Genomic DNA, 13,705 nt, shown 5'->3' with positions numbered 1-13,705 from the left:
TTATCTCAAGATCACAAGACCTGGAGCTCCGGTTGCTCTACAGCGATCTGGTGGAAGAGTCCTGCTGCCTTCATGTGCTCATCATCAGCTCGTACTTCTGAGTTTTACGGTCGTGAATCCAACTTGTCTGTTTTTAGTTGAAATGATACATCTATCTTCCGATGCTTTACTAGGTCACATCATCAGTGATTATGAAAATTAAAACAAAAGTAGGTTGTCCACATTAAAATATTGTAACTCTAAGTGACGCAATATTTTTGTAATGAGGAAAAAAACAAAAAGTGCTACAATTGCCCCGGATCTCCCCTACTCAGCAACTTTAGACCAGTATCTAATCTACCATTTCTAAGCAAAATTTTAGAGAAGATTGTTTTTAAACAATTGAATGATTTTCTAAATCATAAAGACGCCCTAGAAAACTTTCAATCTGGCTTTCGTACCTATCATAGCACCGAGATGGCTTTAGTAAAAGTTGTAAATGACCTCAGGTGCAATCTGGATGCCAATAAACTTACTTACTTTTTAGTTTGTACATGCTCCCACTGGGTAGGACCATCAGGAGACACAGAATGAATTTTCATAGCTATGCAGACGATACTCAGCTGTACATACAGTATGTACGGTATCTCCAGACGATACAAGCCCCATTGATGTTCTTTTTAATTTCAGATATCAAGGCATGGAAGTGCCTTTTTTACAACTGAACCAGGATAAAACAGAAGTACTAGTTATTGGGGAAAAGACTCAGAGAAAGAAACTGACTACTAAGCTCCAATCCATAGCATTAACTCCTAGTCAGCATGTGAGAAACTTAGGTGTCATATTTGATTCTGATTTTAATTTCAACATTAGAAATGTTGTTAAGACTTCTTATTATCATCTTAAGAATATTACTAGGGTACGACCTTTTCTCTCCCAGGCTGACACTGAGAGGTTGATGCACGCATTTATTACCAGCAGGCTTGACTACTGTAATGGTCTCCTAACCGGTCTTCCCAAAAAAGCAACAAGCTAACTACAGTTACTACAGAACTCAGCTGCTAGACTGTTAACTAAGACCAGGAGAAGAGCACATAATACCCCAGTTCTTAAGTCTCTGCACTGGTTACCTATTCATTTCCTCATTGATTTTAAGGTTCTTTTACTGGTCTTCAAATGTCTCTGGTACCTGTTTACATGTCAGAAATGCTGCTAAGATACAAACCATCTAGATCCCTCAGGTCTTTTAACTGTTCCTAAATTCAGAACTAGGACTCATGGTGAGGCTTTTAGCCACTATGGTCCGAGCCGGTGGAGCAGCCTCCCAGAGGAGCTAAGGATACAGTGTGGACACTTTTAATGTTTTTATTTTAATCTCATATATATTGTTTATTTTTATTTAAAATGTTAATGTTCCCATTTTATTCTACTCTGATATACCTTGTCTGTTATAAATGTTTTTTATGAGCTCTCTCCCTCTTTTTGGATGTTTTATTCCACTGCATTTTTATCTGTGTTGTGAAGCACTTGGAGCTGCATTTGCTTGCATGAAATGTGCTATACAAATAAAGTTTGATTGATTGTTTGATTGATTGATTGATACTTGAACAGTTTTTCAGAAAAGCTCTGATCCATAAATAGGTCAAAGATGCAGACTGTTTACATTGGAAAACACAGAAGATCAAAGCTCCTCACCACACAGAGTGTTTACTGGCTAACAGTGTGAAGGACCAGACCAATTTTACATCTCATGACTGAGAGTCTGACGGCAACAAACCCATCTGATTTTATCATCAGTTTAAAATGTTTACCTTTTATCAATAGAGTGGTGTCCATGTTTGAAGTCAAGAGGACGACCCTTAGACCGGTCACTCTTCATGGACACACAGCTGGGTACAGGAGAGTCTGGTCTGTCCTGCTGGATCCTGATAGAAACACAGGATGGACAAAGCAGAGCTGATGGTAGGAAACAGTCAGACAGACCGGCTTTTGACCAGCAGGCTGACAGTTGCTGGAGAGAAAATGAGAAACACTCTTCCCTCCCTCCACAACTTCCTCCATAGTTCCTTTATACAAGAAACTGAAGCTCCAAAGTGTTCTGGTGGAGTTCTTAGTGTCTAACAGTAACAGACTGGTTATACTGGGCAGCTCCCAGTGTCTAACAGTAACAGACTGGTTATACTGGGCAGCTCCCAGTGTCTAACAGTAACAGACTGGTTATACTGGGCAGCTCCCAGTGTCTAACAGTAACAGACTGGTTATACTGGGCAGCTCCCAGTGTCTAACAGTAACAGACTGGTTATACTGGACAGCTCCCAGGTGTGAATATATTACTGTGTGTATGTGAAGAAGAGTGATGCTGAAAAACAGCATGCATGTCAGTAAACCTTCTCTACATTAATAGTTAAAACATGAATACAGGAACATTTTAATGCTGGAACAACTTACTTCTTTTCAGAAGAATGGTGTTTATCTTTAAAATTAGTAACGTAATCCTTTGACCGGTCGCTCTTCATGGACACACAGCTGGGTTGAGGAGAGTCTGGTCTCTCCTGCTGGATCCTGGTAGACAGAGAAGAAGAACACTAAGGCAGGAAATTCACTTTTTAGTGAAGCAGCCACAGCAGCAGGTGGATACCCAGAAACTACCAGCTAGGTCTGAACACAACAAGTATCAGCACACCAAAATAATAATAATAATAATAATAATAATGATAATAATAATAAAGTTATCCTCTTCCTACTGAATGATTTCTCCTCTCTCCTCATCCTATTTGCTCTCTCTTACATGATTGTTCCAGAGTAACAGGAATATTGTCAGGTCACTGCGGCCCTGACCTTTGACCTCCTTTATTTTGTTGGCTTGTAATTTTGGGTGATTGAAGCTTCTTCTACTGACACACTCATAAGTGTTGGAAGTCGTTCTGGATAAGAGTGTCAGCTAAATACCTAAATTAGAGCTAATTGTAAATGTAATATAAAGAACATTTGAGAGTTTGAATGGCATTGTTAACTTCACTGATACAAACTGCATTTATGTCCTAAAAAGTGCATGAAAGAATAATAATAACTAGAGGAGTTAATTGTTTAAAGTTGTTTACAATTTGACCACCAGATTTCACTTCTGACTCTCCTACATTCAACTCCATAGATAAATATGCAGCAATAAAAGTATTAAAAACAGCGGTACTAGTGGTAACAGAGTTCTAGCAGAATATACCTGAAAGGTATGACTTGTAGTTGAAATAGTGTTTCAGTGCAGTACACCTTAAACGAATGGGCAAATGAGCAGTGGTAGTACTAGTAGTCGTAGTAGTACTTTAGTGGACCTTTAGTATACCATTAAAGGTATTAATATGTTTTAGCAGAATATGCCTTTAAAAGTAGAGTAGTAGTAGAAGTAGTGTTTAGGTGTAATGTGCCTTTAAATGTTCACAAAGCAGCAGTAGCAGCAATTGTTTTTTAGTGGAATAAACCTTTAAAAGTATATGTAATAGAAACAGTGTTAGAATACAGTGAAAGTCTATGAAGTGCATTAAGCAGCATGTATTTCATCTCTCCTGATTTTATTGAAATATAAAGTACCTGAAGGGAAAGATGATCAGTTAACACATGAATATAATTTTTATGAATAGATGTCTTGACCTGAATAAACCTGAACAAACAGCCATATAAAATAACATCAAAGTCCAAACAGTGTCTGATATCAGAGTCCAATCTGAAGTCTGTGTCAGAGAATCAGGAAGTAGTTTTATGATGCGTCTGTCAGACGGTGAAATTTAACCTCATCATCTACAGTGAACTAAAGAGCAGCTTTCCTGCTCTGAGTAAAACAGGATTAAAAACTTTACAACAAATAAACTTTAAATAAAATAAAGGAACTTAGAGGTAAAAAGTAGCACATACAAAATTAAAAGGATGGCAGAGTATTCGCTTTACACTTTCATTTATTAGCACACACACAAATATACTGACGTGTTTCAGCCTGTACAGCCTTCATCAGAACATATAAAAACAAGCTCAGGGTGTATATATCTCTACTTGATAATCTCAACAGGTGAATGTAATGAAGATAATTCATCAGGAACCAATCCTATTAAGTGAGTGGCATCATAACATCACACAAAGTGTAAAAACTTCCTGAAGACAACTCAAGCAGCACTAGTGGAACACAGCGACATCACAAGTGACACTTTGATACACAGAAAACAAGACGCTCCAAACAATTCAATGCAGTTAAAGTCTATAATTAGTGGCACTATGGTTATTTATAGAAAGCACTCGATGTTAAAATCATCATTTAGTCCGTTGGGGATCGTTGTATTTAGGGACCAAATCCAAAACATTTCCCTTTGTTTCTGGTTAAACTCTCCAGTCAAGTCTGTTTTGGTTGATGTGCACTTCTACCTCCACTCTTAACAAATCAACATGTTCAGGACGTTAAAACACAAACACTGTTTTTATCATCTGTTTTAAAATTTTACCTTTTATCAATAGAGTGGTGTCCATGTTTGAAGTCAATAGGACGACCCTTAGACCGGTCACTCTTCATGGACACACAGCTGGGTACAGGAGAGTCTGGTCTGTCCTGCTGGATCCTGATAGAAACACAGGATGGACAAAGCAGAGCTGATGGTAGGAAACAGTCAGACAGACCGGCTTTTGACCAGCAGGCTGACAGTTGCTGGAGAGAAAATGAGAAACACTCTTCCCTCCCTCCACAACTTCCTCCATAGTTCCTTTAGACAAGAAACTGAAGCTCCAAAGTGTTCTGGTGGAGTTCTTAGTGTCTAACAGTAACAGACTGGTTATACTGGGCAGCTCCCAGTGTCTAACAGTAACAGACTGGTTATACTGGGCAGCTCCCAGTGTCTAACAGTAACAGACTGGTTATACTGGGCAGCTCCCAGTGTCTAACAGTAACAGACTGGTTATACTGGGCAGCTCCCAGTGTCTAACAGTAACAGACTGGTTATACTGGGGAGCTCCCAGTGTCTAACAGTAACAGACTGGTTATACTGGGCAGCTCCCAGTGTCTAACAGTAACAGACTGGTTATACTGGGCAGCTCCCAGTGGCTAACAGTAACAGACTGGTTATACTGGGCAGCTCCCAGGTGTGAATATATTACTGTGTGTATGTGAAGAAGAGTGATGCTGAAAAACAGCATGCATGTCAGTAAACCTTCTCTACATTAATAGTTACAACATGAATACAGGAACATTTTAATGCTGGAACAACTTACTTCTTTTCAGAAGAATGGTGTTCATCTTTAAAATGAATAAAGCCATCCTTTGACCGGTCGCTCTTCATGGACACACAGCTGGGTTGAGGAGAGTCTGGTCTCTCCTGCTGGATCCTGGTAGACAGAGAAGAAGAACACTAAGGCAGGAAATTCACTTTTTAGTGAAGCAGCCACAGCAGCAGGTGGATACCCAGAAACTACCAGCTAGGTCTGAACACAACAAGTATCAGCACACTGAAATAATAATAATAATAACAACAACAACAATAATAATAATAATAATAAAGTTGTCCTCTTCCTACTGAATGATTTCTCTCCTCCTGCCATTTCTCTCTAAATAAAATCTCACACCTTAACTCTTATCCTTCTCTCTCTTACATGATTGTTCTAAGGAAACAGGAATATTGTCAGGTCACTGCGGCCCTGACCTTTGACCTCCTTTATTTTGTTCACTTGTAATTTTGGGTGATTGAAGCTTCTTCTACTGACACAAAGAAGAAAAAGTAGAATGGTGTGCACATCCAACCCAACTTGGGTACAGGTGCCGGACAAAATCAGCAACTTAGAGAGACAAGGAAGGACGTCCGCACACTGAATATAAGCTCCCAAAGAACTGTGTAGGAAGTGTAGGAAGTCGTTCTGGATAAGAGTGTCAGCTAAATACCTAAATTAGAGATAATTGTAAATGTAATACGGAGAACATTTAAGAGTTTGAATGGCATTGTTAACTTCACTGATACAAACTGCATTTATGTCCTAAAAAGTGCATGAAAGAATAATAATAACTAGAAAAGTTTAGATCTTCTGAAGAGTTTTTTGTAAGTGTGCTTGCTTCAGCATGACAGGTTCAACAGCTGAATTTATTAACTGAGTTAATCTTTTAAAGTTGTTCACAAATTTCTGACTCTCCTACATTAAACTCTGTAGATAAATATGTAGCAATAATAGTTCAAGTTTGTTTATTTATATAGTCCTTTATCATAAGAATGTCTCAAAGGACTGTACAGAGAATGAGCCTAACTAGATCTAATAACATCAGATCAAAGTCCAAACAGTGTCTGATATCAGAGTCCAATCTGAAGTCTGTGTCAGAGAATCAGGAAGTAGTTTTATGATGCGTCTGTCAGACGGTGAAATTGAACCTCATCATCTACAGTGAACTAAAGAGCAGCTTTCCTGCTCTGAGTAAAACAGCCGCCAATCTGTCATCGTGTAGTTTGAGTCCAACTAAAGGAACAGGCTACGTTATGGATTATTTTAATCGGTCGGTCCTAGTCTAGGTCAGAGAAGGCAAGGTGGGCTACATACAGCCAGCCATAACAGCCAGGAAACACAATGTCAGGAAAAGACAAGACAGCTATGGATCTTCTTCACGTTTTCAAAAGAGGAAGAAAGGTAAGATATGTTATAGGTTAGTTTAATCAAGTGATTGATGATCCATATCTGGAAAGAAAGCAAAAATCAGGCAGCTGTGTGGTGGCGAGTTGACTGACACTTGGTTGATAGCTTCATGGTTAGATACAGCAGTTTTTTTTTAGCTCAACATCTTCAATATAATATTGGATCACTGTAAACAAAATGTTACTATTTCTCTCCAGTCAGCTGGTTAGTCAGTTAGTTACTGAATCCTCCATTCAGCTCTACTTATGTGGGCTGCTGAACATTAAATGCAAAAACTAAATCTCTTTTATATAAATATATATATATATATATATATGTATATATATATATACATATATATATATAAAATATATTTTATATTTTTATATATATATTTTAACTAATTCTCTTCACATGAAACATTATTTTCAACTTAAGATATTGTTTCCCTTAAACGTGAGAAAATGTTTAAAAATGTAATTTTTAATTTGTGCCTCTGTATATTTTACTACGCTAGTAGACTCCTCCAGACATTCAGAATGGTTCAGGCTTTTCATGGTGATCTTTGATGTGGCATTGAAAATATCAGCTTCCTAACAGAAGGACATCACATTAAATAATTTACTTCTTAAAATGAGTTATGCTTAAAGTTAAGTTTCCATACGTAACAAACAAACCAAAGTAGCTCACTATTAGGTTGTATAGTGATATAGGTAGTGAAATATATAGAAATATAACTTTTGATTAAATATAACTCACTGGATTACGATTGGATTGGATCTTTTTTTACAGTAAAAAGACAGATGAGGAGTGAGGAGCACATACTGTATATCATATATATTTAAAGTTTTATATATTAATTGATAACTGTGTCTCTGTTCATTTTTTGCAAAACCTGAAATGAACAAGAGAGAGGAGACAGAGACAAAGAGAGATGAGGGGAGGAGACAAATAAGTGTCAAGAGAAGAATCCAGGAGGCCTGAGGAGAGAGACAGACAGACTACAATATCCTGTCTCACTGTCGGCCTACAGACTGCTGCTCACACTGTTCACTATGCTGCTTCATTTACACACATGTATGTTCATGTCAAATTACACCAGATTGACTCCCCTACTATTGTTGTGACTTCCTCTGGGCTGAGCCCCAGATGTTTTGAAATCCTAACAACGCCCCTGAGCACACACACAAAAATGTGGTTCAGCCTGTACAGCCTTCATCAGAACATATAAAAACAAGCTCAGGGTGTATATATCTCTACTAGATAATCTCAACAGGTGAATGTAATGAAGATAATTAATCAGGAACCAATCCTATTAAGTGAGTGGCATCATAACATCACACAAAGTGTAAAAACTTCCTGAAGACAACTCAAGCAGCACTAGTGGAACACAGCGACATCACAAGTGACACTTTGATACACAGAAAACAAGACGCTCCAAACAATTCAATGCAGTTAAAGTCTATAATTAGTGGCACTATGGTTATTTATAGAAAGCACTTGATGTTAAAATCATCATTTAGTCCGTTGGGGATCGTTGTATTTAGGGACCAAATCCAAAACATTTCCCTTTGTTTCTGGTTAAACTCTCCAGTCAAGTCTGTTTTGGTTGATGTGCACTTCTACCTCCACTCTTAACAAATCAACATGTTCAGGACGTTAAAACACAAACACTGATGTGTTCACAAACTGTCACAAAGTGTTTTATGTTTCCAACCCAAACAGTGAGTTTCACAAACAGAGGCTTATTCTGTCTGATCGTCTTATTACAGTTAAATCAATCAACAGTAAGAGTTAACGGGTTGAAGAATAAAACTCTAGAAACTGTAATGTAAAGTGTTTGTTACAATACCTTTTCATGTTGGAAACTAGAAGGCACTCGGAGAGCGCAGACCTCCGCCAAGGTTCGTGCTGTTATTGCTTGTTCGTGAGTCGGATCCGGATCCGCTCCAAAATGTAACGGGTTCTTCCTCGGCCCATGCTACACCCTTCCACCAAGTTTCATGAAAATCGGGCCGGTAGTTTTTCTGTAATCCTGCTAACAGACAAACAAACAAACAAACAAACAAACAAACAAACAAACAAACAAACAGACAAACAAGCAAACAAACGGCACCTAAAACATAACCTCCTTGGCGAGGTAATAACCTGCTGCCACGCTGGTAAGAGAAAGTGAAAATAGACTACTGGACTGATACTGTGAGGGAGGGAGGGAGAGAGAGAGAGGGAGAGAGAGAGAGAGAGAGAGAGAGAGAGAGAGAGAGAGAGAGAGAGCCTCCTGCAGCATGACGTCACCATTAAAGATGCTCTGTGTTCCAGGAAGGAAAAGGAATGGGAGTTCATTTCATGGGGATTTTAAATGTTGGTACAACAGTAATCAGTCTCATAAAATCAGCCATGAATTTGGAATTTTAATAAGTTATTAAAATATCCAAATGTTAATGGTAAATTAATTAGGATAGTATGTTAAGATGACTAAATATATTTGTCCTATCACTTTCATTAGAAGGGTTGAAGGTTTGTGATTCCTGAACAGCAGAGGATGGCTTCAATAAATTAACAAGAGGAGAGCTACTGTGCAACAGTGAATTACATTTATTATACTAGTAATGTATCAAATCAATACAATATCAATACAGTTCAATCAATACAGTACAATCATATATCAATATCAATACAATCATCTCTCAAAATCAATACAGTTCAAGTATAATCAGGTAAAACGGTAAGAGTCACAATAATAATACTAATTCTAAAATAACAACAGGGAGTGTGCATGTATGTGTGTGAGTGGGGGAAGTGCTGTGTGTGTGTGTGTGTGTGTGTGTGTGTGTGTGTGTGTGTGTGTTACCAAAGCAAGGAGTAACAGTAATAGTATTAATAAATAGTGATAATCAGGTTGCACAGTATTAGTTGGTCTGCTGTGTTGTGGACTGTTTCCATGACGACTTCACACCTACAGCTCCAAAACAACTCACTGCTGGTTGCCATCGGCAACGCAACAAAATCCATCCCTGAAAATCCAAACACAAGAAAGCCTGATGAAGAAAGAATAAACAAGATGAAGAAAGAAAACTGTGTTAAAGAAAGAAAAAGTTCATTACAGAAAGAAAATGTAAACATGTTTTCCCACAACAAGATGCATCGTCCTCCGAGTTTCATCAGAATCAGAGCGGTGGTGGAGCAGTTATGGCCTTTCAGAGTAAAAAAAAAGAAGTTTAATCAAATTGTCCCCATTTGGCCAATCAGTGATGTCATTTTTTAATCGCTGGAACACAATGTGAAGATGCATCATCACTTAAAATTTCATAAACATCAGACCAGCGGTGTCTGAGATATCATCTGAGATATCATCTGAGATACCATCTGAGATATCATCTGAGATATCATCTGAGATATCATCTGAGATATCATCTGAGATACCATCTGAGATATCATCTGAGATATCATCTGAGATACCATCTGAGATATCATCTGAGATACCATCTAGCACGTACGTTCTGCGCCTGCGTGAGGGGAAATAACCATATGTCTGATAAGAAGTTGCAAATGGCACTGGCATTGTCAGCCCTTGGTCTTTTGGTTGTGGAAGAAGAAAGGAAGAGGCGGAGGCGAAAAATAAGGAGAAACCGCACTAAATGGGTGAAATCATGAATAACGTTACTCCAGCGACAGGCTCAAGGGGCTTTCCCCAACCTGTGTCGAGAGCTGGAGAGCCGGCTCTTTCCTGTTCAGTTCCACATGTTGAAGGAATTTATCAGTCCAATCAACCAGAGGCAAAACACGAACTACCAATCAGAGTGATCTCTCTCACCGACGGGCTCCGACGCCGATTCAACACGCTCAATCGGCCGAAAAAACACCGACAGGGTCCGACTAGTGCCGACGGTGCGGGACACACCGCAAAAACTAGGGACACCGACGCTTACCGACGGCCCGATGTGTCAGGGCCTTTTATAAACTGAAAAACAAAAGGAAAGGATGAGACAGGGAGACGTTGGCTTCTCTGAATCCTCTGCAACTATCTTTATTTAAGTTGTCCCAGCATGTGCATATGTAGCTGAGTCAATATGTTCATGTTATTTTTATTTTGGTGAACATTCTCAAAACTTGTCAAAATGTTTGTGTATCGCCAACTTTATATTGAATTAATATGTCTTAATAGTTCCGGTTTACCTATTGTAGCGGGGGGGGGGCTTTAATTAGTGACACACAAAAGACGCATGAGTGACGTAGCTGCAAACTCCCGCCAAAAGTTGGATAGTTTTTGTGCTGGGGACTGACTGTGAGAGAGCCTGCTACTGTGTGTGTGTGTGCTGATTGTGCCCCGTGTTGCTCTTATAGAGAATAAATGTGCAGATCCTGAAGCCTGGTGTGACTGGTATTCTTCAACCTGTGAGCAACCATTCTACAGCCGCTACATAAAACTGGTGCCGTGACCCGGATCCATTGGTCAGCCGCTGCCGATCGCCGAGGTTCAGCTGTGTGCTTGTGACGTCCGGGATGCCAAGTTGGTGGACCTGTGGATCCTGTTAGCTGCTGAATTGATTGCTAATATTCTGTATAAACACAGGCGTTCAGAATAATCAATTAACTTTACAAAAGGAATCATATTGGTATAAGTTATAATTTTCTGTGAGATCTGTAAAACTGTTTTAATTTGATTTGCTGCTACACCTTTATATGTCTGTATATATTGTGTGAGATATGGCAGGCAGAGCTCAGGATACTTTTAGTATTTTCACACCAGTTGTTGGGAGAGGCAGGGGTTTGTTTAACACAGATGGAGTAGTTCGGAATATGACTACAGTGTTAACCAGTGAGGAGCCATTAGAACCAGACTATGTCACTGACATCCCTCCACTTGAGCCTCAGTTTTCCACCCCTGTTGTCAGCAATGAGAACACCACCCAACAGTTACGTGATCTCATCGGTGAGTTAGGGAGTCAGATAGGTGAGTCAATTGCCAGCCGCTTGCTAGCCAGTCAGTCCCCACTCACTCCAAGGCAGCCTCCACCAGCTAAATCAGTTAGAGTTGAAGCGCCGGACACAACCATTGACCTTTCCAAAGTGAGCCTGGTAGTCAGACCTGATATCAAGGAGCCTCCGATGTATCGTGGTGATGGGAACGACAAATATTCCATTCAAGAGTGGATTGATATGATGGAGGTATATTTGTACAAGAGAAGTTTCTCAACCGATGAACAGAGAGATGAGATTCTGAGCCATCTTCTTGGCAGAGCAAAAAGTATTGTCAAAGTAGGATTGAAAAGCAGCTCATCATCTGGCACAGTTGTTAATCCTGAGATAATCTATAGTATACTGAGACGCTATTTTAGCGAAACCCCTGGGTCCTGTTTACCACTGGCCGATTTCTATGCCACCCAGCCAACAGCAAAGGAAACACTAGTAGATTACTGGGTTAGGCTGAATACAGCTGCCGAAGCAGCCGACAGACACTTGAAGCACCAGGGAAGCAAAATGGACAATATGGATGCAGAAATAGCTATGATGTTCATCAGAAACTGTCCTGATCCTAGTCTCGCCTGTGTTTTCAAGTGTAGGCCCATAAGTAAGTGGTCACTCACAGAGGTGCAGGAGGCTATTGATGAACACCAAAGAGAGTACCAAGTGAAGAAATCAAACGCGAACACGGCCAAAACACATGTCCTCCAGGTAGCTACCGCTGTAACAGCTATTAGTTCTCCAGAACCTGAAGCTGATTATGCCCAAGTGAACACAGCCAAGTGCACCTCGACTAACCCAACCAAGTCAAGAGAAGCAGCTGCTTCAGAATCAAGTGCTCTGGAGCGTGTGCTAAGTATGTTAGAGCGAGTGTTAGAGCGTACCAGCCAGCCTGCTGATGCTGCTAGACCTCAATTTTCCCCCTCAGATCGTTTCACCCCATGCCGAGTCTGTGGTAACAGCTCTCACTCGACACGAACACACTGCATGAGAGAAAGGAGATGTCTAGGCTGCCTAGAAGTATGACATCAGCGAAAAGACTGCCCTAAAGCCATTGTTATCCAGCGAGATGGCAGCTCACCTGATCAGGGAAACTAAGTCACTCACACCAGGGAGGGGACAGTGTGAGTGACAGTGGTGAGACCCTCAACTCCAGTGAAGACATGCAATCTGTGTATGCAGAAAGCCTAAAATCTGCTCCACCCGGTGCTGTTGTATTGTTCCAGAACATAACCAAGCTCAATAAATCTGACAGTCTGTTTTACACCAATGCACAGGTGGATGATAAAGTTTCATTGCAAGCTCTGCTAGATACTGGCTCCATGGCCTGCACCATTAGTGAGGAGGCTGAGCAGGTGCTTAAGGATGTTGGATCAGCATCAGAGCCCAACTGTGTCCACACTGATATCGTGCTTGTTGGCTGTGGTGGAATCCAAGTCAGGCCCAAATGCATTCACAACCTGAAGATGGAAGTGTACGGATGCACATTCAGTGTGCCTGCCTTAGTGGTTCCTGGGCAGAAAGATCAGTTGATTCTGGGCACAAATGTCATTAAACACCTCCTAAAGCAGTTCAAACAGTCTCCCCACTTCTGGCGAGTTCTGAGCAAACCAGAGTCTACAAACGCACCTGAGATAATGCAGTTCCTTAACATGTTGTCTGGCATCAACAGATGGAGGGGTGATACAATACCAGATTTCATTGGGACTGTCAAACTGGCGCAGGCAGTAACTCTTCTCCCAAAGCAAGAGCACCTGGTTTGGAGCAAGTTGCCTGCAGCCTCACCCCTTTCAGAAGGCAGTGCCATTCTGGTTGAGCCATCAAAAGCACAAACCCACAAGAAAGACATCATTGTCTGCAGGTCGGTAGCCTCCATGAACGGTGACAGATGGATCCCAGTCAGGATTTTGAACACCTCTGACAAGATCGTCACTTTAAAGCGTCACACCAAGGTGGCAGATGTGTCCACCTGCATAGCCATTGAGGACCTGGATATGACCCCTGAGCAAATGCCAGCCACAAAAGTCAGAGTGCAGAATCAGACAGTATGTGGTGAAGCGGCCAGCAGCCCCGGTCCCCCTCCTTGCCCCAGTTTTCATGACAGTCTACATAACCTGGGATTGGATGATCTGGATAT

The 13,705-nt window shown here is 40.4% G+C and overlaps 1 protein-coding gene and 1 long non-coding RNA gene across 2 annotated transcripts in view; one reads left to right on the top strand and one right to left on the bottom strand.

Annotated features, from left to right (window-relative positions):
* LOC144542372 (uncharacterized) overlaps window positions 1-13,705 on the top strand; it is a 221,900-nt gene that overhangs the window by 120,938 nt on the left and 87,257 nt on the right. The window lies entirely within an intron of this gene.
* LOC144542369 (uncharacterized) overlaps window positions 1-13,705 on the bottom strand; it is a 96,556-nt gene that overhangs the window by 8,541 nt on the left and 74,310 nt on the right. The window contains exons 8-11 of the mRNA XM_078288869.1: window positions 5,224-5,337; window positions 4,464-4,577; window positions 2,428-2,541; window positions 1,791-1,904 (exon numbers count right to left, since the gene is read on the bottom strand). Of these exons, the coding sequence (XP_078144995.1) occupies window positions 1,791-1,904; window positions 2,428-2,541; window positions 4,464-4,577; window positions 5,224-5,337 (456 nt within the window). The remainder of the gene's footprint in view (window positions 1-1,790; window positions 1,905-2,427; window positions 2,542-4,463; window positions 4,578-5,223; window positions 5,338-13,705) is intronic.

The sequence above is a fragment of the Centroberyx gerrardi genome, chromosome 15 (genome assembly GCF_048128805.1).
Source record: "Centroberyx gerrardi isolate f3 chromosome 15, fCenGer3.hap1.cur.20231027, whole genome shotgun sequence".
NCBI classification, from domain to species: Eukaryota; Metazoa; Chordata; class Actinopteri; order Beryciformes; family Berycidae; genus Centroberyx; species Centroberyx gerrardi.
Note: the sequence above shows the minus strand (reverse complement) of the source record. Positions and strands in the feature narration are given on the sequence as shown.